Raw genomic sequence first — 25,448 nt, forward strand, 5'->3', positions numbered from 1 at the left:
CAACCCGGGTCCAGAAAATCTCTTTAGATTCCACCCCCACCCCAGGCCCCACCCAGAGAGTTTCTCTTTTGGGCTGGACACCTGCACTTCATTCCCGTGTAGGATAGGACGGGACCAGGGTAATCCCCAGGGCTGGATTACTTGATTCTGGGGCAGATTCTGGCCAGGGAGCTTTCTGGAAACCCTGTTCCCACAGCGTTGTTATGAAGATGCCTTTGAGCTGTAAAGCCTATCCTGCAGCTCAGACAATGCCTCAGCATGAAAACAGGAGACAGGAAGTGGGGGCTGCAACATTAGAGGCCTTCCCGGAATCCCAAGAGGGGAACGGGAAGGGGAAAAACGGTCTGGCATGTGTGGAGGCAGAGCCAGTGAGGGGTCACCCCCGAGTGGTGGCCCTGGGGAGGAGCCCTGCTGGCTGCCTGCCTTTCTCCCAAGGTCTCCTGAAGTGGCCTGTGTGTTTGGAGCTACCATATCTTGCCTAGTCTGACCCTTCACGTGCCAAAGATGGGAAGTCCCGTAGTGCCAGGACAGGCCGAGCTCCTCAGCCGAGAGAATGGGACCCTGACCTTGTTCCTCGAAGGAAAGTGGCTTCTGGTTCCTTCACAGGGGGAGCCTGGGGTCCTCTCGGAGTTGTGAGGCCCTGGCCAGTCTCTCCTCTATGACGTGAACTACTTTCAGGCACGGATCTCAAAAGCTGCGGATATTTCTGCTTGGCTGTGGGTCTGTGACCCTTCACGGCTGCTTCATTAAAAGTCCCATTAGGCACGGTGGCTCCTGCCTGTAATCCCAGCACTTTGGGAGGCCGAGGCAGTCAGATCACCTGAGGTCAGGAGTTTGAGACCAGCTTGGCCAATATGATGAAACCCCATCTCTACTAAAAATACAAAAAATAGTCAGATGTGGTGGCGGGCACCTGTAATCCCAGCTACTCCAGAGGCCAAGGCAGGGCAGTCGCTTTGACCCGGGAGGTGGAGGTTGTAGTGAGCCGAGATCGTGCCACTGCACTCCAGCCCAGGTAACAGAGCAAAACTCCATCTCAAAAAAAAAAAAAAAAAAAAAAACAGGTGAAAAAATGCGAAATGAATGAGCGAATGAACAAAAATGTAGTCGGGACAAGTCAGAGCCCCACATCCTCACGTTATATAAACTGTCATGATCACAGATAACCACTCAGCTTCTCAAAGTTGCTCTTTAGGTGGGTACAGGGACAGTCTCGGGGCTGAAGATACAGGGTCACAGGTGGCCGGCGAGAAAGGTTGGAGGATCTCTGCCAACCTCAGCTCACCAAAGAGAGAGCCCCTTGCTGGTCAGGAAGGGGTCAGAGATGCCGTATTCCCAAACTTAAGTAGCACCATCTAAGTTATGATGACCTAGCGTTGATGATGGAGATTGGAGTGGAGGCAGAAACAGTGTCAGGTGAGCTGGGCAAGGTCACAAGACAGAGCCCATGAGAGACAGCAAGCTACAGAAATTGTGACCAAATAAAGCACCTTAGCCAGCCACTGGTGGTTTCAATAGCGCTTTTTAATTTTTATTTTTATTTACTTATTTGTTTTTGGGATAGGTGTTTGCTCTGTCACCCAGGCTGGAGTATAGTCATGTGATCATAACTCACTGCAGCCTCAACCACGCAGGCACAGCTCTGTGAATGTGTCAGTGTGGCTGAATTGTACATGTTAACACAGTTAATTATTTACTTTGAGTTATATGACTTGTACCTCCACTTTTTTTTTTTTTTTTTTTTGAGACGGAGTTTCGCTCTTGTTACCCAGGCTGGAGTGCAATGGCGCGATCTCGGCTCACCGCAACCTCCGCCTCCTGGGTTCAGGCAATTCTCCTGCCTCAGCCTCCTGAGTAGCTGGGATTACAGGCACGTGCCACCATGCCCAGCTAATTTTTTGTATTAGTAGAGACGGAGTTTCACCATGTTGACCAGGATGGTCTTGATCTCTTGACCTCGTGATCCACCCGCCTCAGCCTCCCGAAGTGCTGGGATTACAGGCTGTACCTCCATTTAAAAAAAAAATGTTCATTGCATCACTGTTTACAATAGCAAAGACTTGGAACCAACCCAAATGCCCATCGATGATAGACTGGACAGGGAAAATGTGGCACATATACACCATGGAATATTATGCAGCCATCAAAAACGATGAGTTCGCGTCCTTTGTAGGGACATGGATGAACCTGGAAACCATCATTCTCAGCAAACTGACACAAGAACAGAAAATCAAACACCGCATGTTCTCACTCGTAGGCGGGTGTTGAATAATGAGAACACATGGACACAGGGAGGGGAGCACTATACACTGGGGTCTGTTGGGGGAAAATAGGGGAGGGACAGCGGGGGGTCGGGAGTTGGGGAGAGATGGCATGGGGAGAAATGCCACATATAGGTGATGGGGAGGAAGGCAGCAAATCACACTGCCACATATGCACCTATGCAACAACCTTGCATGTTCTTCACATGTACCCCAAAACCTAAAACGCAATAAAAAAATAAAAAATAAAATAAAGGAAAAAAAAAAAATTCCAGCCAGGCACAGTGGCTCATGCCTGTAATCCCAGCACTTTGGGAGGCCGAGGCAGGAGGATCCCTTGATGTCAGGGGTTTGAGACCAGCCTGGCCAACATAGAAAAACCCCATTTCTACTAAAAATACAAAAATTAGCTGGGTGTGGTGGCAGGTGTCTGCAATCCTAGCTACTCGGGAGGCTGAGGCAGGAGAATTGGTTGAACCTGGGACGCGGAGGTTGCAGTGAGCCGAGGTTGTGTCACTGCACTTCAGCCTGGGTGACAGAGTGAGACTCTGTCTCAAAAAAAAAAAAAAATCCCACTCACTTGCTCAAACGAACTCCTCTTCTCGGACCCCGCCAGTCTGCAGGGCATCTGGGATGAAGTCTCAGGGTTTTCCTACTATCAGGTCGAGAACCTGCCCTTCCCCGTCCACTGAGGCTGCGTCGAGTCCCCGGGTCAGCCTCCGGCTGTGTTCCTGCCTCCCTGCCCTCCAGGAGGCAATGTGAACTGCCTGAAAATTACTCTGGTATGAGTGCAATTTTGCCTGCTGACTTCTGCTTCTCCCAGGCGACTGCAGAGCCTTGGTGTTGATATAAACAATTTGCAGCACCGTGCGGGGAGCGGTCTCAGCCGACCTCTCTCGATTCCCAGGTCTCAGGTTCCTGCCGACTCACACCTATTACTGCTGCTATTTCTAGTAATTTATACAAAGGCTCAGAGACCCTCACTTGAGATGCACCTGCCATTTCTTTTCTTTCTTTTCTTTTTTTTTTTTTTTTGAGATGTAGTTTCGCTCTTGTTGTCCAGGCTGGAGTGCAATGGCACCATCTCAGCTCACTGCAACCACTGCCTCCTGGCCTCAAGCAATTCTCCTGCCTCAGCCTTTTGAGTAACTGGGATTACAGGCGCCTGACACCACGCCTGGCTAATTTTTGTATTTTTTAGCAGAGACAGGGTTTCACCATGTTGGCCAGGCTGGTCTCGAACTCCTGACCTCAGTTGATCTGCCCACTTTGGCCTCCCAAAGTGCTGGGGTTACAGGCGTGAGCCACCGCTCCCGGCCCACCTGCCATTTCTAGTGCGACCTCCCGGTTTGTGCGGGAGCAGTCGATGATGACGTGATGATTTCCCTAAAGCAGGCCCCATACAGCCAGTCCCTCGGGCGGACTGGAAGGACACAAAGGCATGAGAACATGGTTGCAGCATCTCCCAGTGATTCAGCCTGGGGATGGATGTGAGCAAGCAACTCGCAGCTCAAGGGAGGCTCTGTGCCATTCTGCGAGATTGTGAGATGGCCCGTTGCCATGGTGACCAGAGAGTGGTGAGGTGTTTACTTGGCAGGGAGTTCTGGGGACACACCATCCTCCATGGGTGGCGATTGCCGGCATCTGCAGAGCCCCCGGGTCTATCCCCTCGGCCCCCTGGCTTCCCCTCCCTGGGGTTTTGTCCACGAGAGAGCCACTCTTGACGGTGTGAGGTCACAGCGCTGGGCTTGCCACCTCCGTGGAGATTGGGACGAAGGCCACGTGCTATTCAGCACGTAGCAGGGCTTCCGTCCCACTTTGGGGTGTCCGAAAGGACCGCGTGTAGGCGGAAGGATGTGTGGACGTGGATCCACCAGTAACGCTTGGCTCTCATCTTTTGTTCTCCCTGGACGGGTGTGGTGCGCTGGGCGGTCCTGGCAGCGTCTTCATCCATGGGAGTGGAGAGACTCCCTCTCCATCAAAGCCACTCTCCTGCACCCTCCCGAGGAAGCCGGGGATTTGGAATCTCACTATTTTCTAGAGGAGACGTCTCTGTTGGTAGGGTTCCTGATCTTTGTCTGGCCGGGTTTCCCCATCATCTGCAGGCTCATTTCACCGATGGAAACCCATTTCCCTTGGCCAGTTTGGGTTGGGCGCGGGACCCTTTGGGCGGGACCCTTTGTGGAGACGCAAGCCGCCAGGCCCGGTGAGGAGGGTGCAGTGGAGACCAGTCACCCTGGGAGCTGGCGCCCATTCAGTGCCGCTGGAGACAGGACTGCTAGGCGCTGTGTTGTTTTGCAGCCCAGGCTTCAGGCCTCTGAGTGTCTGAGAAGCCCCAGCCCCTTCCTGAGGAGCCCCGTCTTCCTGTGTGCAGCTGGCGGGGGCATTGCTCCTGGGACTTGTTATTTATTTAGGTGGTTTTAGTGGTATTTATGTCTGCACAGTGGCACACAGTATTTTACTTTTATTATGACGTAGTTCTTTCCAGTTAATTCGTGTTGCGTTCACATTATACCAACGTGCACAAAGTTGAAGAAATTCCGCCCGATACCAACTGCTCAGCACTTGGGAATTACTTTGTTGTTGTTAATGGCTTTTTATTAATTTTTTTTCCAACTTTTATTTTAGGTTCGTGGGTACATGTGCAGGTTTCTTATGTGGGGATGTTGTGTGACGCTGAGGTCTGGGGTGTGAGTGATCCCACCACCCAGGTAGGATCTCACTGTTTTCTAGAGGAGACGCCTCTGTTGGTAGAGAGTTCCTGATCTTTGTCTGGCCAGGTTTCTCCATCATCCGCACGCTCTTTTCACGGATAGAAAGGTAGTGAGCATAGCACCCAACAGGCTTTTCCAACTCTCACCCGCTTCTCTTCTCAGGTGTGTTTTTTGAGGGGGGTTGGAGTCTCGCTGTGTCACCCAGGCTGGAGTGCGATGGTGCAATCTCAGCTCACTGCAACCTCTGCCTCCTGGGTTCAAGTGATTCTCCTGCCTCAGCCTCCCTGGTAGCTGGGACTATAGGCGCCCGCCACCACTCCCGGCTAATTTTTGTGTTTTCAGTAGAGACAGGGTTTCACCATGTTGCCCAGGCTGGTCTGAAACTCATGGCATCAAGTGATCCTCCTGCCTTGGCCTCCCAAAGGCCATGTGTTTGCCAGAACTGCTGGGATTACAGGCGTGAGCCACTGTGCCCGGCCTCCCTCCCTCAGCTCTTTAAAACATGTGTTCTCTTTGGGTTCTTTTTTATATGCAGGCTCTCTTCCCCCTCCCTCCTTCTCCTCCTCTCCCTCTTTTTCTTTTGTTTCATGGTTGTATTGGGAGGTTTTCCTGCACTGAGAAGGTCACATTTGAGTGGAGACTTGGGTAGGGAAGGGAGGGACCCCCAAGATACCTAGGAGGGCTGCCCTTGGCAGAGAATCACAAGTGAAAGGTGGGAGTGTGTTTTCTGTAGGAGGACAGCAGAGAGCCCTGGGGCAGGCGAGGGGAATGGGGCTCAGGGCAGATCATGCAGGGCCTTGCCCGCAGACAAAAACAGTTCTGTTTCAACTCGGATCGGAGGCCGTTGGAGGGTTCCACTGAGCAGGGGACTGTGCAATCTGTCTTGTATTTTTTCTTTATTTAAGATGGACTCTCACTCTGTTGCCCAGGCTGGTGTACAGTGGTGCAGTCTTGGCTCGCTGCAGCCTCCGCCTCCGGGATTCAAGTGATTCTCCTGTCTTAGCCCCCCGGGTAGCTGGGATTACAGCCACATGCCACCATGCCTAGCACCTTTTTTGTATTTTAGTAGAGACAGGGTTTTACCATGTTAACCAGGCTGGTCTTGAAAGCCTGACTTCAGGTGATCCACCCACCTTGGCCTTTCAAAGGCATTGGCCACCATGCCCATGCCCGGCCTTTTTTTTTTCTTTTTTTTTTGAAGCGGAGTCTTGCTCTGTCACCCAGACTAGAGTGCAGTGGTGCGATCTTGGCTCCTTGCAACCTCTGTCTCCCACATTCAAGTGATTCTCTTGCCTCAGCCTCCTGAGTAGCTGGGATTACAGGTGCCTGCCACCATGCCTGGCTAATTTTTGTGTTTTTAATAGAGACAGGGTTTTACCATGTTGGCCAGGCAATCTGCCTACCTCGGCCTACCAAAGTGATCGGGTTCTAGGCATGAGCCCCTGCCCCGGGCCTGTGTTGCGTTTTACGTGGCTAGCGTGTGTGGAGATTTACCCCCATGCTTCCCCTTCCTTTGGTTTACTTCTTCCAGCGTTTCCAGGTTTCCCCCAGGGGTCATTTTCTTTCTGTCTGAGGTATGTCTCCTAGTGTTTTCCTGCCAGCAGCCTATTGGTAATGGGTTTTCTTAGTGTGTTTGTCTTCAAGTGTCTTTATTTCAGCCTCATTTCTGAAGGCTATTTTCACTGGGTATAGAATTCTAGGTTGGCGGTTATTGAATCAGGAGTAGAACCTCACCGCTGTCTTTCTTGTCCTCTGGTTTCTCTTGTTTCTGTTGCGAAGTCAGCCATCAGGTCTGTGACGCCCTTTTGAAGGTAATGTCTTTTTTTTCTGGCTGCATTTTCGGTTTTTCTCTGTCTCTGGCTCCTGTGGTTCACCATGCTGCGCCGGTTTATCCTGCATGGGAGTGTGTGCACTGCTTGACTCTATGGCCTGACGTCGTTTATTAGTTTAGGAAAATTCTTAATTATCTCTGCAAACATTGCTTCTGCCATATTCTGTCGCTTCCATCTGGAATTCAATTCACATCAGCTGGAGTTTTTACCGTATTTCACATGCTCCGAATTCAGCACTTTTCTGTACCTGCTTTCCTTTCCTGTCTTCGTACTTAAGTCTGAATATTTTCATCTGTTTTCCAGGTTATTAATTTCTTTCCTTGTGTTTCTCATCTGCTGTTAAACCCATCCACCAAATTCTTAGTTCCAATTATTATGTTTTTTTGATTCTAGCATTTCTATTTGGCTTAAAGTTTTTTTCCCTTAGTTCTGTGCCAGTGTTCTCAATTTCATCTTTTATTTCCCTGAACATACTGAGCATAATAATTTTGAAGTCTATGTCCATTAATTCCATGATCTGCATCCCCTGAAGGGAGATCTTTGTATTATCTATTGCTTCTCTTGGGTTTTGGTTACATGATCTTGTCTTTTTGCATTCGAGTTATTTTTGATTGGGTTCCCAACATTACGTGTGAAAAATGAAAGAGCAAATTTGAGGCTGATATATTCCTTTTGAGAGAATCTATAATTGCTTTGGAAACATGGCTAACCTAGGGGTACTAGCAATCCTGGATCACCCTGATCCAATTAGGGACTAAGATGATTTGAGTTGGGATTCAGTCTCCGGGAGGCTGACTTAATCCCAGCTCATCCTTCCTTCCAGTGTCCACACAAAATCTTTTAGGCCAAAGCACAAAATCTGGAGGATTTACAAGGATTTCTTTTTCTAGGCAGGCCCTGAGTTTCAGTTTTGGTCCTTCCTACCTCTGTAAATCTGAGCCTGTCAGCTTCTCGACTGCTTGTTCTAGATACTTCTCCTGGTTCCAAGCGCTGTGTTCACCTCTCTGGGTTTCTGTCTTCTCCTTAAAATTCATATTTTTTCAAAAACTAGAGTTATGCCTTTTATGTTTTGTCTGTAAGTACATTCTGAAAGGTAAAAATTATCAATCGAGTATATTGGTCAAATATAATACTGTCTATTATAACTACAAACATGAAGGCTAATTCAGCTGGATATGTAGGTCTAGGCTGAAAGGAAGTTTCCTTCAGAATGTTGGAGGCTTCGTTTCATTGTCTTCTGGTATCTAGTGTTTCTTCTGAGAAGGTTGAGTCATTCTTATTGTCAGTCCATTGTAGGTCACCTGACTTTTCTCTACGGGGGCTTTTGGAAAATTCTCATCCCTAGAAGTCCTTTTACTAGGACTGAAAATCTTGTGGGCTCTGTCAACCAAGACACCCATATTCTTCAGTTTAGGGAAATTTTTCTTTTATTTCTGGCAAGTTTCTATTTTATTTTGTCTTCTGGAACTGCGATTCATCAGACTGAGCTTCCTGGGATGTTTTTGGTACATGTATATATGTAAAAACATGTTATATATATATATGCAGACACATATATGCACACACACGTTTTTTCTCTGTCTTTTTGTCTCTTTTTTAGATATTTTCATGGTGCATCTTCCCACTGTTATATGTATATTATATTTTATATGTAACATGAATTACGTTAATATAAAAAGTTGCGTTCATGTACTTCCCAACGCCACCACATTGAGGATCAAATTTCAGGAGGGACGAGTCGTATCCAACTCATAGCAGATGATAATGTCCCGGGATTGTGGTTATGTTTTAACAAGTTGTATTTTAGAGATAGATACTGAAGTATTTAAAATGAAATGCTGTATCTGAGATTTGCTTCCATCCCGTGTGTGTGTGTGTGTGTGTGTGTGTGTGTGTGAAGGGAGTGGAAGTGAAATGAAATAGGACTGCCTCCGTTTTGATAATTGTCGAGGGTGGGTGATGGGTGTTTGGTGATTCATTGAATTACTCTCTGTACTCTTGTGTAGTTTGGGAATTTCCACAGTAAAAGGGAAGAGGAGGAGCAGCAACAGGATACCTGGGCTCCTGGCCTTGGGGGGCTTCTTGGCTCCCGGGCTCCTGTGGTCCTGAGTCTGAATCTTGATGACTTTCACCACCTCTGTTCTCTGCCCCGTGGGGTTCTGCAGCACGAACAGTTCCCTCTCTGGACTGGGGAGAACCTGCTTCACACACCCCAGGCTGCCTCTTACTTTGTCCAGATGTCAAATTCCGTGCTTCAGCTTGCTCTGTTTCTCAGAAATCTCGGATGACGTTCCTGACGTTCTGGTCTTTGTGGTAGATGTAGATATGCATATATTTTAACTTTACTGTCATTCGAGAGGTCTCTAAAGGGAAAATAGGACCTTCCATCTGCCATCTTTTTTGGGGAAGCTCCATCAAGATATATTTAAACAACCACATAAAGCTGCACCTGGCGATCCTTGTGTACTCAGTGGCTTCCTAGTTGGGCATTTAGCATCTGACAGGTGAGTGAGGAGACAGGGAGAACTGGCCGGCACACGCAGAGGTGGGCATTGGTGCACTCAGAGGTGGGCATCGGCGGCAGAACAAGCGGGGCCCCTGGGGAAACTGCCCTTGGCCGTGATTGACGGATGACTGCATTGGGCTGGGTGGGCAGCTGGTGGGATTGTTTGCTGAGAGAGCAACAAGCAGCTTGTCAGGCCGCCTTTCCTCGGGGAGTGGGCACCGTGCCTTGCACGTGGCAGGTGGGCGAGGAGTGGGGCTTGAGGCCAGTGTCGGTCAGGGCGTTGCTGTGACTGTGTCCCGCTGCTCCATGTTGGCGTTGGCCAGGCCCACTCTGGGCTGTGGGGATCCCTCACTCATGTCCACCACCCACAGGATGGATGGCGGCTGGCATTCAGCAGGAGCTCCCACCATGTCCCAGTTTTAACAGGCTGGGGAGACAGTCCTGTGTTTGCCGGAAGTTCCTGGAGCAGGAGGGATGGCTACAGAGTCTGCAGGAAGTCAGAGCCCTCTCCTGCACCCTGTACCTTCGTGTGACCTGGCGGCCACCTTACCCACCTGGACCGATGCATCTGGCTGACTTTAAATGGCCAATACTCAGAAGTCCTTGGGTTTGATATTGGGAACCAATCAGTAAACCATTTGCTTAAAAAATGTTTTTTGAAAGTCAAGGAAGGAGATACAAAGGCCTAGGAGGAAAGGCACATCGGGCCTGGTGGGATTGAAATGCACAGATTGCCTAAGGCCACGGCGGATGCCCGAGGCTTAGAGTGACTGAAAAGCTGTGGGCAGTGGTGGGTGCACGCGTCTGTGCACAGGAGCAAGGCCTGCAGGGGCGGCATGTCCTGCCATCCACAGCTCAAGGCAGGGTGGGCGAGACAACCCAACCCCACGTAGACACAACCATGGTCGTTGCACGGTGGCTCGGGGCTCAACTTCCAGTCCCGCTTCTCAGCAGACCTCCAGAGGCTTGTCATCGCAGCCTCCTAAACCCCACAGCAGCCCAGCCTGTCACCTGCTGTAAAAAGCGGTTTTAATTTTGAGATAATTGTGGATTTATATGCAGTTATAAAAATTACCGGGAGAGCCTCACTCACTTTATTTCTTAATGTCTCACAAAACTGTTACATACACAGAAATGTTGTTAGGTTCTTAGAAACTACGACTTTAGGCCGGGCGCGGTGGCTCACGTCTGTAATCCCAGCACTTTGGGAGGCAGAGGCGGGCAGATCATGAGGTCAGGATCTCTACTAAAAATATTAGCTGGGCGTGGTGGCGTGCACCTGTAATCCCAGCTACTCAGGAGGCTGAGGCAGGAGAATCACTTGAATCCAGCAGGCAGAGATTGCAGTGAGCTGAGATTGTGCCACTGCACTCCAGCCTGGGCGATAGAGTGAGGCTCCGTCTCAAAAAAAAAGAAAAAAAGAAAAAGAAACTATGACTTTAAGTGAAACCACTTACAGCTAATTCTTGTTTGTTTGTTTGTTTGTAGAGACAGGGTGTATTAGTTTGTTTTCATGCTGCTATAAAGAACTGCCTGAGACTGGGTAGTTTTTTTTTTTTTTTTTTTTTGAGACGGAGTTCCGCTCTTGTTACTCAGGCTGGAGTGCAATGGCGTGATCTCGGCTCACTGCAACCTCCGCCTCCTGGGTTCAGGCAATTCTCCTGCCTCAGCCTCCTGAGTAGCTGGGATTACAGTCACGCGCCACTGTGCCCAGCTAATTTTTTGTATTTTTAGTAGAGATGGGGTTTCACCATGTTGACCGGGATGGTCTCGATCTCTTGACCTTGTGATCCACCCGCCTCGGCCTCCCAAAGAGCTGGGATTACAGGCGTGAGCCACCGCGCCCAGTGACTGGGTAGTTTATAAAGAGGTTTAATTGACTCACAGTTCAGCATGGATGGGGAGCACTCGGGAAACTTACAATCGTAGCAGAAGGCGAGGGGAAGCAAAGCCCCTTCTTCACAAGGTGGCAGGAAGGAGAGGTGCTGAGCGAAGGAGGAAGAGCCTCATAAAACCATCAGGTCTTGTGAGAAACTCACTCACTGTCTTGAGAACAGCATGGGAGAAACTACCGCATGATCCAATCACCTTCACCTGGTCTCGCCCTCGACACGTGGGGATTATGGGGATTACAATTCAAGGTGAGATTTGTATGGGGACACAAAGTGTACCTGAATCTCAAACTCCTGATTTCAAGCGATCCTCCCACCTCGGCCTCCCACGGTGCTGGGATCACAGGCATGAGCCCGGTGCCCGGCCGCAACATCTAGGTTCTCACTTGCTTTCTGTGTTCTCCTCGCCCACGCAGGAAGAAAACAGGCAGATTTTGGCACGGCAGAAGTCGAACTCACAGTCGGACTCCCACGACGAGGAGGTGTCGCCCACCCCTCCGAACCCCGTGGTGAAGGCCCGCCATCGGCGAGGGGGTGTGAGCGCCGAGGTGTACACCGAGGAGGACGCCGTGTCCTACGTCAGGAAGGTGAGGCTCGTGGGGTTCCTGTCCCCAGGCCTTGGCATGTGGCTGTCACCCGTGAGCTCCCTGGAACCCCAGGGGCACCGTCGTCCTCCTGGGGGCCTCAGTGTCATTCTGGTCAGAGGGAGGACTACCTGGGTGATGGCAGAGGCAGTGCTGGGCAGGATTGGTTTGTTACTGTCTTTGCCAGATGAATTGAGCTTGAACTTATGGAAGCAGCTCTGTGTGGGGTCTCTGCAGCCCCATGGCGGCTTTAGGATCCTCACAGGCTCAGGGAAGGCAGGAGACTCACTGGCACCCAGGTCCTTGGAGTCAGCAGAGGCGCTGTCCTGGGCTGTGTGCTTCCCATGCTCCTGGAGCCTCTCTGGTCTCTCCTTATACAGACACGAATCCCATTAATCAGGGCTCTCCTCTCATGACCCCGTCTAACCCCAGCCACCTCCCAAAGGCCTCTCTCCAAACATCACTGCGTGGCTGGTTAGGGCTTCCACATGTGAGTTTTGGGGAGAAACAGTGCAGTGCTCAGTACCCTCTGAGCCATTTCTGAGTGCACGATTGTGTAGCATAAAGCACATTCTCATTGCTGTGGCATCGTCACCACCACCATCTCCAGAACCTTCTTGCCTTGCAGAACGGACACTCTGTCCCCACTAAACACGCACTCCCCATTCCTTTCCCTGGTACTTAGTGCTTTTATAATCAGCTAATTAAAGCCAGCACAAGCATTATTCAAAACTTATTAGGGCACTCCACCTCTGGGGTCTTCCCGAGACCCAGAACCTCAGTCTAACGACGAGAAAAACCTCAAAGAAACCCACATAGCAGGACGCTCTGCAAAATACCTGACTAGCCCTGCTCACGGCACATGAGGAGAGTCTGAAGAACTGTCACAGACCAGAGGGCACTGGGGAGACAGTATGGGGTCCTGGGACAGAGAAAGGGCATTCAGGGAAAGCAGAGGAAGAACAGACTCGGTGTGGGGCTCAGTGTCATATATTGGCATTGCCTCCCCAGCTGTGATAAATGCATCATAGGATGTGAGGTGGTCACATCAGGGAACCTGCAAGGTGCATGGGAATGATCTTTGCAACTTTTCTGTAAATAGAAACTAAAAACAACACACACACACACACACAGGTATATATGTGTGTGTATGTGTGTATATATATATTATTTATTTATTTATTTTTTGAGATGGAGTTTCACTCTTGTTGCCCAGGCTGGAGTGCAGTGGCATCATCTTGGCTCACTTCAACCTCTGCCTCCCGTATTCAGGCGATTCTCCTGCCTCAGCCTCCCGAGTAGTGGGATTACAGGTGCCCACCACCAGACCTGGCTAATTTTCGTATTTTTAGTAGAGACAGGGTTTCTCCATGCTGGCCAGACTGGTCTCGAACTCCTGACCTCAGTTGATCCACCTGCTTCAGCCTTCCCAAGTGCTGGGATTACAGGCGTGAGCCACTGTGTCCGGTTAACACTTATATTTTCTTTTTTTCTGAGATGGAGTCTCACTCTGTAGTCCAGGTTGGAGTGCAGTGGCACAGTCTTGGCTCACTGCAACCTCCACCTCCTGGGTCCCCGTTCAAGCAATTCTACCTCAGCCTCCCAAGTAGCTGGGATTACAGGCATGAGCCACCATGCCCAGCTAATTTTCGCATTTTTTTGTTTTTTAGTAGAGACGGGGTTTCACCATGTTAGCCAGTCTGGTCTTGAACTCCTGACTTCGTGATCTGCCTGCCTCGGCCTCCCAAAGTGCTGGGATTACAGGCATGAGCTACCGTGCCCGACCCACACTTACAGTTTTCTTCCTTTTTTTGGAGGGCGGTAGTGGAGTCTTGCTCCGTTGCCAGGCTAGAGTACAATGGTGCCATCTCAGCTCACTGCAACCTCCATCACCTGGGTTCAAGCAATCCTTCTGCCTCAGCCTCCCGAGTAGGTGGGACTGTAGGGGTGCGCCACCAAGCCCAGATCATTTTTGTATTTTTAGTAGAGACAGGATTTCACCATTTAATGGTCTCAAACTCCTGACGTCGTGATCCGCCCACCTCAATTAGGCAGTTCCCACGGTGCTGGTATTACAGGCATGAGCCACTGCTCCCAGCCGGGAGTGTCGCTTTTTAGGAGATTTCAGTGCTGTCCCTCAAAGACGTCTGCACAGGGATTCTCTGCATTAAACACACAGCATGCTTAAACCTGTGTGGCCTGCAGTTGTACCTGGACTGACAGGGACTTCCTGGGCGTCCCAAGCACCACACGAGCTAGTGTGGCCTAAAAGACCTTCCTGCATGGTTTTATTTTAAGTGGGGGATATCTTGGCAACTGAGGTGCTCATAGAATTCAGCCAGAGAGGGAATGGGGAATTACTGATCGTAGGGTACAAAGTTACAGACAGATAGGCAGACAGGATGAATGGGTTTTGAGATCTTTGCACGGTAGGGTGACTGCAGTCCGTAACAGACTATTGCATACAGGCATGCACTGCGTGACTGTTTCGGTCGTTGACAGACTGCATATACGTGGTCCGGTAAGATTATGATACCGTATTTTACTGAACCTTTTATCTGTGTAGATACGTTTATTTTATTTTATTTATTTATTTATTTGAGGTGGAATCTTGTTCTGTCACTCGGGCTGGAGTGCAGTGAACCGATCTTGGCTCATTGCAACCTCCGCCTCCTGGGCTCAGGTGATTCTCCTGCCTCAGCCTCCTGAGTAGCTGGGATTATAGGTGCCCGCCACCACGTCTGGCTAATTTTTGTATTTTTAGTAGAGATGGGGTTTTACCACGTTGGCCAGTCTGGTCTTGAACTCCTGACCTCGTGATCCACCTGCCTCGGCCTTCTGAAGTGCTGGGACGACGGGCGTGAGCCACCGTGCCCGACTGTGTAGATATGTTTAGATACACCTTGAACTGTGTTACGGCTGCTTGCAGTGTTGAGGATGGTCACATGCTGTACAGACTTGCAGCCTAGGAGAGATGGGCTCTGTCATCTTATAACCTCAGTGCGCAGTGGGCTGTACCAGCTAGGCTTGTGTCAGTTACTCTGTGATGTTTGCAGGATGATGAAATTGCCTAATGATGAATTTCTCAGGATGCTTCTCATCATTAAGTCTTATGTGACTGCATTGCAAAAATAGTAAGAGGCTGGGTGCGGGTGCAGGTGCCTGTAATCCTGGCACTTTGGGAGCCTGAGGAGGGAGGATTGTTTGAGCTCAGATGTTTGAGACCAGCCTCAGCAACATAGCGAGACCTCATCTATACTAAAAATAAAAACATTAGCCAGGTGTGGTGGTGCACGCCTGTGGTCCCAGCTACTTGGGAGGCTGAGGCAGGAGAAGCACTTGAGCCCAGGAGATGGGGGCTGCCGTGAGCTGTGATTGCACCACTGCACTCCAGCCTGGGTAACTGAGCAAGACACTGTCTGAAAAAAAGAAAAAAACAGAGTGGTGAAATACACATCAAACTCCAAATGCCTATTTTTACCATTGCCTGATAACACCAAGCTGAGGGCCGAATAGGGAGATTTCAGGCCGCGTCACAGCATCAGGACAGAGTGGCTCACGTGCTGATGTTTCCTGTTCCCTTCAGGTGATTCCCAAGGACTACAAGACCATGACTGCGCTGGCCAAGGCCATCTCCAAGAATGTGCTGTTCGCTCACCTGGATGACAACGAGAGGAGGTAGGCAGGCCCCGTTGCTCACCAGGGCATCACTGCCATCCTCCCCGGCCTTCAGGAGGTGGGGCAGATCCATACCCCGCCCCGGCATCACCGCTGCCCTCCCTGGCCTCCAGGAGGTGGGCAGACCTGTCTCCCACCCCAGCAGTACCACCACCCTCCCCGGCCTCCAGGGAGGCTTTGCCATTTGTCTGACTCACGGGCCGTGGATCATGGAATGCTCGGCTCCAGGAGAAGCGTGTTACAGCTTTCTGGAAATGTGGGCTCACCAGGCAGGGGTGGCTTCCCGAAATACTGTGCTGCATGCAGCTGCCCTGCCGCGGAACTGAGTCCCTGCTCTGGGAGAGCCAGGCTGCCTTCCTCAAATACCGGGTCTGGGTCTGTGGTTTCCCCTCACGCTATACCTAGAAAGGCCTGGGTGGTCTGATTACCGTGGGCTTTGTGTTCCAGCCTCTTTGGCATGCGTGGATGTGCCTTGCCGTTGTTAAACTCATCGCCTTGTAGGGGAGATGGGGCCGGGATGCACCTTTCCCAAGGCTCCTGCCAATGCTGGGAGCTTGGAAGCCTGAGGCAGGAGGTGGCAGCTTGATGAGGTCTGCAGGGTCGCAGTGAGGGGACAGAGGAGGCCAGGGTTATTCAGGGAGAGGTCCGAGTGTGAAGGAGCTCGGATGCCATGTGTGGGAATGTTGATCCTAGACATAATTGGAAAAATGAAGATGATTTGGGAAAGATTTAAAGCAAAAATGTTTCCATCTGATGCCTAGAAATAGTCCTTGGGGACATTTGCGGGGTTGTCCCTAAGGAGTTTCTCTGTGCACAGATCCTGTCTATCACCGCTTCTCATTCTACACCGTTTGTCACACTTACGGTGTCCTCAGCACCTTTCCTTGCCAGCAAGGGTTTCAGAGCAGTCCGTGCTGTCAGTTTCTCTGTGAATCGGCTGTTTTCCTACTGTGGCTGTTTGCATTTTTAAAATCTCTGTTATTAGTATTACTGTGTTAGACAGAGTCTTGCTCTGTTGCCCAGGCTGGACTGCAGTAGTGTGATCTCAGCTCACTTCAACCTCTGCCTCCCGTATTCAGGCGATTCTCCTGCCTCAGCCTCCTGAGTAGTTGGGACTACAGGCGCCCACCACCATGCCTGGCTAATTTTTGTACTTTTAGTAGAGACAGGGTTTCCTCATGTTGGCCAGGCTGATCTCGAACTCTTGACCTCAAGGAATCCGCCCTCCTTGGCCTCTCAAAGTGCTGGGATTGCAGGTGTGAGCCACCATGCCCGGCCTGCATTTTTTATTTTATAAACATTTGATAGTCATCCTTTCACATTTTCATCGTGGAGTACTTGCTTATTTCTTTCTTTGAGATAAATTTCTTGATGTGATCAAAGGATGTGTAACATTTTGAAAATTCTCTCTTTTAAAATAATTTTTTAGGCCAGTTGCAGTGGCTCATGCCTTTAATCCCAGCACTTTGGGAGGCTGAGGCAGGCAGATCACCTGAGGTCAGGAGTTCAAGACCAACCTGACCAACATGGAGAAACCCCGTCTCTACTACAAATACAAAATTAGATGGGCGTAGTGGTGAGTGCCTGTAGTCCCAGCTACTCCAGAGGCCGAGGCAGGAGAATCACTTGAACCCAGGAAGCGGAGGTTGCGGTGAGCCGAGATCATGCCATTGCACTCCAGCCTGTGCAACAGGAGCGAAACTCCATCTCAAAAAATAAATAAATAAATAAATAAAATAAGATAAAAAACAATTTTTTGACAAATTATAATTCTTCATTAGATTAACTGAACACATTTTGATACCAGTCCTATATAAAATCTAAGTGACCTCCATATGTATAAAATGCAAAGAGAAAGTGTCTTTTTCTCTCTTCCCCTGAGGGTGACCGCGTGGTGGTCCCGGGAGGCTCCAGCCGCCCTGTGTGTTTGCAGGTGTGTGCCCATGAATGCAGGTGGGGGCCCCGGGAACACACTAGACACCTCGTTCTTGGCCCTGCTCCTTGCCGATGACGGGTCTAAGAAGTCCTTCCATGTAAGCGCAAATCTAATTGTTGCAAGTATCTGCACGGTGTTCCATTGTAAGGATGAATCAGAGTTTATTAACGGCCGCCTTTGCCGAGGTCGCGTGGGAGGTTTCTCATTTCTCTGCGCTACAGTGTTTCTGTGAGTAGTGAGGCAGCCGCTAGGCAGGAGAGTCCCGGCATTCAGGTTGCTGGGTCAGAGATGGGCCCGCTAAGATCCCGGTGGGTGCTGCTGTGCGTGTTTTTAACAGGCTTTTGATACATGTTGCTGGAATCTCACCCAGAAGGGCTTGCAGGGGCTATGCGGAGGATGGCCTTCGGGGGCCTTGGCTCCCAACTGCTCATATCATGCTGAAAACCCTACCTTGTCCGGAGTGTGTGGCCAGTTCAGGCTGGATACTCTGGGTCCAGGGTGCCCAGTTACCCCAAGCAGGAACAGCTCCTGCTTCTGTGGTTGGGCAGTGGTTAGGGTAACTGAGCATGTCTGGAGAAGCCGGGTGTGGCTGGAGAAGCTGGGTGTGGCTGGAGGAGCTGAGTGTGGCTGGAGAAGCTGGGTGTGGCTGGAGTAGCTGGGCTTGGATAGAGTTACCTGGGCCTGACTGGAGTGGCTGTATGTGGCTAGAGTAGCTGGGTGTGGCTGGAGTAGCTGGGTTTGGCTGGAGTAGATGGGCATGGCTGGAATAGCTGGGTTTGGTTGAAGTAGCTGGACATGGCTGGAATATCTGGCTGTGGCTGGAATATATGGGTGTGGCTAGAGTATACATGGAGTAGCTGGGCATGACTGGGGTAGTTAGATGTGGCTAGAGTAGCTGGGTATGGCTAGAATAGCTGGGTGTGGCTGAAGTATCTCGGTGTGGCTAGAGTAGCTAGGCACGGATGGAGTAGCCGGGCATGACTAGAGTAGCTAGATGTGACTGGAGTAGCTGGGCATGGCTACTCCATCCTGGGAGGTGTCCAGGCCCCCCAAGATACACATGGCATAGTCTCTGGGACCTGGATGTGTCATCTTGAGAGGCACAGAGGGACTCTGCCCATGTGATGAAGTGAGGCTCGAGGTGGACAAGTAGTCCTGGCTTTCCTAGGAGGGCCCTGACACCATCACATGTGCCTCATAAGGGGAGGCAGGAGGAGATTCTACACAGAAGGGGAAGAGGCCATGTTACCACAAGGCAGGGGTTGGCGAGATGTGGCCACAGGCTAAGGGGGGGCTGCAGCCACCAGAACAGATGAGGAGGGGCCTGCCCGGGGCCTCCGGGCCCTGCAGCATCTTGGTTTCCACCTGCTCATCCCGGATCTGGATGTCTGGACTCCAGAACTGCAGAAGGAAACATTGCTGTTGTCTCAGGACCTGCTGTACTTGGGCACGGGAGAGCTGATGAACGCGTGGTGGCTCAGCTGTGTTCATTTCTGCAGGAACCTGCCGCCTGTGGGGGTGTTGGGGCCACAGGGAAGAAGGCATTGCTAGAGAGTAGCCAGGAAAATGGATATCTCAGAATCTTCCTCGGATTCAAATATGTGTCTTAGCCTGGGCAACATAGTGAGACCCCATCTCTTAAAAAAATTAGCCAGGCCTGGCTGAGCGTGGTGGCTCACGCCTATAATCCCAGCACTTTGGGAGGCTGAGGTGGGAGGATCACGAGGACAAGAGATCGAGACCATCCTGGTCGACACGGTGAAACCCCGTCTCTACTAAAAATACAAAAATTAGCTGGGCCTGGTGGTGCGCACCTGTAATCCCAGCTACTCAGGAGGCTGAGGTGAAAGGAGTGCTGGAGCTCAGGAGTTCAAGGCTACAGTGAGCGGAGATCATGTCACTACACTCCAGCCTGGGCAGCAGAGCAAGATCCTATCTCAGAACAAACAAAAACCCACCTAAATACCCAAATAGGTGCCTGAAATTCCCAAGGGTCCTGGTGCTTCTTTGGGGCTCCCGTGTCCCTCTGCATGGCTTGCTCCTGTGGAAGTAGCCGTGGGGAGAGGCAGATGCTCTGGCCTTGGGAGTCCCCTGAGCTTTTCTCCCTCCAGAGGCAGCCCGGTGAGCTGACGGTGTATCCAAAGCCGGGCTCTGGCCAGATGACATCCACACCCATCTTCAGAATCTGAATTCTGCGGAGCTCAGTGAAGGCCACCGAGTGATCGAGAAGTTGGGGGTTCAGGGCCCTTTAGAAATCCTCGTGTCCTCAACCTGAGGAAGAAGGAGGTGAACTGTCGCTTCAGTTCCTGACCCCGTTGTCAGACAGAACCCACTCACACGAAGTCTCTGTGTCCCTATCTTCTGGCCGATGAGCCTGTGGTCATTGAGAGCGCCGAGGTCTGGGAGGCTCTGGCTGAAGACGGGCTGGGCTGGGCCGCAGCAGCGATCATCTCCAGCATCTAGGGCCGATGCCGCGTCCGTGGTCCTGAGCCCCTCTGCCGGACGCCGTGCCGTGGGGTAGCTCAGAGGCCCGGGCTGCCTAGCTCCGGGGCTTGGCTGTCCACCCGGGCTTCCTTGTTCATAGAGGCACAGGCTTGTCATGGCCTCAGCCCAGAAGTGTCACCTGTCACAGGTGAGCACGGGCCATGCCTGGTCGCCTGGCCTGGCCTGGTTGCGGGGACCCTGGGCAGGGCCGTTTCCTGGGCGCTGCGGGAGGAATATGAAGTGGGAGTTCATGATATTGTAGCTGCTTCTCGTTCCTACCATCTCTGTCCCTGCAAGTGCAGCGTTTCCATCCAAACCCTGAAAACGGGCACGTGGACCTGCCCACCGGCCTCCTCTCTGGCTCTCGTTTTCATCGTGGCAAATACATGTTGCATAAAGTTTGCCATTTTAACTTTTTTTTTTTTTTTTTGAGGCAGGGTCTCACTCTGTCACCCAGGCTGGAGTGCGGTGCGATTTCAGCTCACTGCACCCTCTGTCTCCTGGGTTCAAGCGATTCTCCAGCCACAGCCTCCTGAGTAGCTGAGATTACAGGCACCCACCACCATGCCCAGCTAATTTTTGTATTTTTAGTAGAGGCAGGGTTTCACCATGTTGACCAGGCTGGCTTCGAACTCCTGACCTCAGGTGATCCACCCGCCTCGGCCTCCCAAACTACTGGGATCACAGGCGTGAGCTACTGCCTCCCAGCCCATTTTAACCATTTTTAAGTGTTTAATTCAGTGGCATTAATTACATTCACAATATTGTGCTGTCATCACCACTCTTTGCTTCTAAAATTTTCATTATTCCATATAGAAGCCCAAAACCTATTACACAGTCACTCCTATCTCCCCCTCCTGGGCCCCTGAGGACCCCAATGTACTTTCTCTTTCTATGAGCTTGCCTCATTCTAAGTATTTTGTATGAGCTGTCATGTAACTAAAATGAATCATGACACACGACCTTCTGTGATGGGCTCTTTCACTAAGCACAGTGTTTTCAATGCACATCCACAGCATAGCGTGTGGCAACGCTTTCTTGCTTTTTCAGGGCTGAGTAATATTCCACTCCATGGGCACACCGCATTTGTGTATCCATTTGTCTGTTGATAGACCCTTGGGCTGTTTCCACCTTTTGGTTTTGTGATTAGTGCTGCTGTGAACAGGGGTGTGCAGGTGTCTGTTTGAGTCTTCTCGGCAGATGCCCGTGGATGAAATTGCTGGCTTGTTTGGTAGATCCAAGTTTAGCTTTTTGAGGGGCCACAGATTCTGCTTCCTTTCCAGCCTGACTGAACTTGGAGCCTCCCATTCCTTTCTGTGCCCCCTTGGTGGCAACTGTGTTTCGTCTAAACTCCTCGCATCCTTTCCGGCCCCTCCCCAGCTCCCAGGCTCTAGGCAGGTTCAGTGAAGCTCTTATTTTAGAGCCAGCCTGACTGCTGAGTGTGAGCTGAGCCAAATGATGTCTCTGGGTCATCTCAGCTGTTTGTGTGCAGGAAGTATCTGCGCTGGGTCCTGTGCCCTTGGCCCCGAGAATCAGAACCATGTGTGCCCTCTGTCTCTGACCCCTCTGGATCCAAGAGCTAGGTGGGACAAGAAACAGAGGAAGCAGATGGTTAGATTAAAAACCCCTCTTTGTAAGGCTGGCTTGAAAAGGAAGTGTTTGCACAGGGCGTGTGTGTCTGTGTCATGCCTTTTGCTTTGCACATAGGAAAACTCACTTTCCATATTGAAAGCCCAATGGGCTCCTTTTTCTGGCTGTGGTCTCTAAAGAAACAGACCGATGGCTCAGGCAGCCGGTTCCAGAGGGAGCGGGCGGGGGAGGCATCGTCTCTCGACCTTTCACGTGACGTCTCTCCTGTGCAGCATCCAAACGCTTTGCTTTTTCCAGTGTATGAGAAGCTGAGCTTCATAGCTTTGCCTCTGCTCAGCTGTGGTTTGGCAACTAGAGCAAAATTCCTTCCAAGTTTGCAGGGCGTCTGGCACACCCCTGACTCTGAGGCTGCCTGCTGTCCTCTCTGCTTCCCCGCTTAGGAAAAGTGCGACAGAGAATCCTTTGCAGGTACATCCACCTGTGGAGTGTGCACACCTGCTGGCCTAATGACCCTCCATCCACGTTCAGGTTCAACACAGACATCCCAGGCGTTTACATGGCGGCTGGGCATGGTGGCTCATGCCTGTAATCCCTGAACTTTGGGAGGCCGAGGTGGGTGGATCACCTGAGGACAGGAGTTTGAGACCAGCCTGGCCAACAGGCCAAACATACCAGCCTGTGAAACCAACCCCGTGTCTCCTAAAAATACAAAAATTAGCCAGGCATGGTGACACGCGCCTGTAATCCCAGCTATTCAGGAGGCTGAGGCAGGGGAATTGCTTGAACCCTGGAGGCGGAGGTTGCAGTGAGCCGAGATCGCACCATTGCACTCCAGCCTGGGTGACAGAGCAAGACTTTGTCTCAAAAATTAAAAAAATAAAAATAAATACAAATTTAAAAAAAGACAGATCTCCCCATTGTCACAGGCTGTGTGACTTTGCTCCTGTCATTTGCTATCACTGTTTTCCTAGGTTGCACGGGAGACACGTAAGCTTGAAGAAGGGTGGAAATGATGTGTAAGACCTTTGACTTAAAGGGAGATAGTGCAATGTGGTTGTGGGGGAGGCTGCAACTCCCCTGGGCCACGTCCTTCCAGGATGGTGGTATGGCTAGTTGGCCTTGATCAAAGGCTTTCCCCGGGCCCTTGCACAGGATCCTGTGAGAGGCGTAGTGCCAACCTCACTGCCTCATTTTGTCCAAGGTCCTTGTCCAAGGTCCCCAAACTCCTCAGGAGCAGGGCCAGGGTTCCAGCTCAAGTTCTTGGGCACCTAAAGCTGTGCTTCTCCCCTGGTGAGGACATGTCACCTGCGCCTGCCCCCGCCGCCTGTGTGAGGACGGAAGATTGAGAGGGGGTGATTTAGGCATTGTCAGTGTGTGGGTCCGTAGTGTCCTGGGGCGAGCTGCAACTGTAGGGAGATGGCTCCGGGTGAGACAGAACCAGCAGTCCTCATCACACAGGTGTTGGGCTGGGTGGTCTTATTCCCAGGCACACGTGTACACACCATCATGCACACACAATCTCACTCAGATACCACAGGATTTAAAACGCCTTTTGGAAGGAGAGAGTTGTGGATGTTATTTATACGTAATGACATTCTCTGAGCCTCAGTTTCCTCAGGTGTCAAATGAGGATGATGAAACTGACCTTGAGGTTGTTGTGAGAATACAAAGCAGTAAAATCTATGTGTGTACCGTTATCACCACCATCACCATCATACTCATCACCACCATCACCATCCCCATCACCACCACCACCATCACCATCCCCATCACCACCACCACCATCATCACCATCCCCATCACCACCACCATCATCATCACCATCCCCATCCCCATCACCACCACCACCATCATCACCATCCCCATCCCCATCACCACCACCACCATCATCACCATCCCCATCACCACCACCACCATCATCACCATCCCCATCACCATCACCACCACCATCATCATCACCATCCCCATCCCCATCACCACCACCACCATCATCACCATCCCCATCACCATCACCACCACCACCATCATCACCATCCCCATCACCATCACCACCACCACCATCATCACCATCCCCATCCCCATCACCACCACCACCATCATCACCATCCCCATCCCCATCACCACCACCACCATCATCACCATCCCCATCACCACCACCACCATCATCACCATCCCCATCCCCATCACCACCACCACCATCATCACCATCCCCATCCCCATCACCACCACCACCATCATCACCATCCCCATCACCACCACCACCATCATCACCATCCCCATCCCCATCACCACCACCACCATCATCACCATCCCCATCCCCATCACCACCACCACCATCATCACCATCCCCATCCCCATCACCACCACCACCATCATCACCATCCCCATCACCACCACCACCATCATCACCATCCCCATCCCCATCACCACCACCACCATCATCACCATCCCCATCCCCATCACCACCACCATCATCATCACCATCCCCATCCCCATCACCACCACCACCATCATCACCATCCCCATCCCCATCACCACCACCACCATCATCACCATCCCCATCACCACCACCATCATCATCACCATCCCCATCCCCATCACCACCACCACCATCATCACCATCCCCACCACCTTCACCTTCATCATCACTGTCATAGTCATCGTCATCACCATCTTTCTGTGGCCCTTTGGCTGTATGGCAGCGGAGTCCATTAAGGGGCTTTTTCCTGGGCGATGCTTTGCCCCTTGTAGGCTGGCCCAGCTATCCAGAGGGATCACACAGGCCCACTCAATGAGAAGGAGGCTGGTGTAGCCTTGAGTCGTCCTCTGCTCCACACTGGGCCTGAGTTAGCAAATAGGCTGCTCCGAGCCTCTCAGCACCCACGGTCAGCAGGAAGATCCCTAGGAGGCCGCCTTGTCCCCACGTCACTGAACCGAGCAGAGCTCTGAGACCCAGTAAGAGGGGCCTTGGCCTGTTGCACTGATCCACACAGCACGTGTCCTCCTGGGGCTGGAGTGGAGTGTCCTTATCCCCTGGGACAGCACCTGCACAGCCCATCTGTAGAGTTGAGTAGCTCCCAGGGTGGGCCCTGGGGTGGTGGCAGGTGCCGTCTCCTCACCTGCTGTCAGCTAGTGGAGTGAAGCGATTCTGCACCCTCCCTGGAGTGCCCAGGGCAGTTACGCCTTAGCCAGGGATCTCAGCAGCTTCAGGAAGCAGCCCCGCATGCCCCGGGGCCCTGGGATGTGCCAGGACCATGAAGGCCGTCCCTGGAGGGTGTGTTCCAGGCCTTGAGGAGGGAGGTGGTCCCTTCCCAGCTTGCCCTGATTAGGGAGCCTGGAGGGGGAGCATCGCTGAGCTCCTGGGAGCCAAGAAGCGTGGTAATTGGGCGGCACCATGTGTGTTTGTGCATTGGGCCTCCGGTGGGGACCTCATTACTGGAGCCGCCAGACGGGTGCGGGCAAGTGCACCTCACCCTTGGGGCGGCCTTCCTGGCAGCGACTCCAGCTTTCTGCTGCCCTAATTAAAACACAGGCCTCTGGCCTGAGCAGTGCTGCTGGCCTGTGCTGCTGTCTCTATCATCTGTCGCTGTTTCTCTTCCTCCCACCCGCGTATCTCTGCGGTCTGTTTTTCCACAAATTGCCTTGGATCCTCAGGTGATGGGAAAGACATGCCGGTCTGTCGAATTCACAGACAGCTGAAAGGGGCTGTGTCCTGGCTTCTCTGAACCTTCGCTGCCCCCTCCCAATTCTGGCTTGGGCTTTGGGACTTTCTGCTTCCCTTTCGGGCAACATGGAAAAAACAAAACTAGCATTTTGGAAAATGCAGGGCCTCATCTGAGGAGATGCTTGATGGCTTGAACATGCAGAGAATCTGGTTTCCGTTTGCAGAAAACCCGGCTGGATCTCGGCAGAAGAGGCCTTGAACAAATCGGGCCACTTGAGCCCAGGAGGCTTTAGAAGCTGAATTCAAC

The 25,448-nt window shown here is 51.5% G+C and overlaps 1 protein-coding gene across 2 annotated transcripts in view; it reads left to right on the forward strand.

The window, feature by feature from the left end:
* The window catches only part of PRKAR1B (protein kinase cAMP-dependent type I regulatory subunit beta), a 160,043-nt gene that overhangs the window by 28,257 nt on the left and 106,338 nt on the right, over positions 1 to 25,448 (forward strand). For both annotated transcript variants that reach the window (XM_021676288.2, XM_012451554.3), the window contains exons 3-4: positions 11,622 to 11,792; positions 15,376 to 15,467. In XM_021676288.2, the coding sequence (XP_021531963.1) occupies positions 11,622 to 11,792; positions 15,376 to 15,467 (263 nt within the window). The remainder of the gene's footprint in view (positions 1 to 11,621; positions 11,793 to 15,375; positions 15,468 to 25,448) is intronic.

The sequence above is a fragment of the Aotus nancymaae genome, unplaced genomic scaffold (genome assembly GCF_030222135.1).
Source record: "Aotus nancymaae isolate 86718 unplaced genomic scaffold, 86718_ANA_hifiasm-v0.15.2.pri h1tg000015l_1, whole genome shotgun sequence".
Classification (NCBI taxonomy): domain Eukaryota; kingdom Metazoa; phylum Chordata; class Mammalia; order Primates; family Aotidae; genus Aotus; species Aotus nancymaae.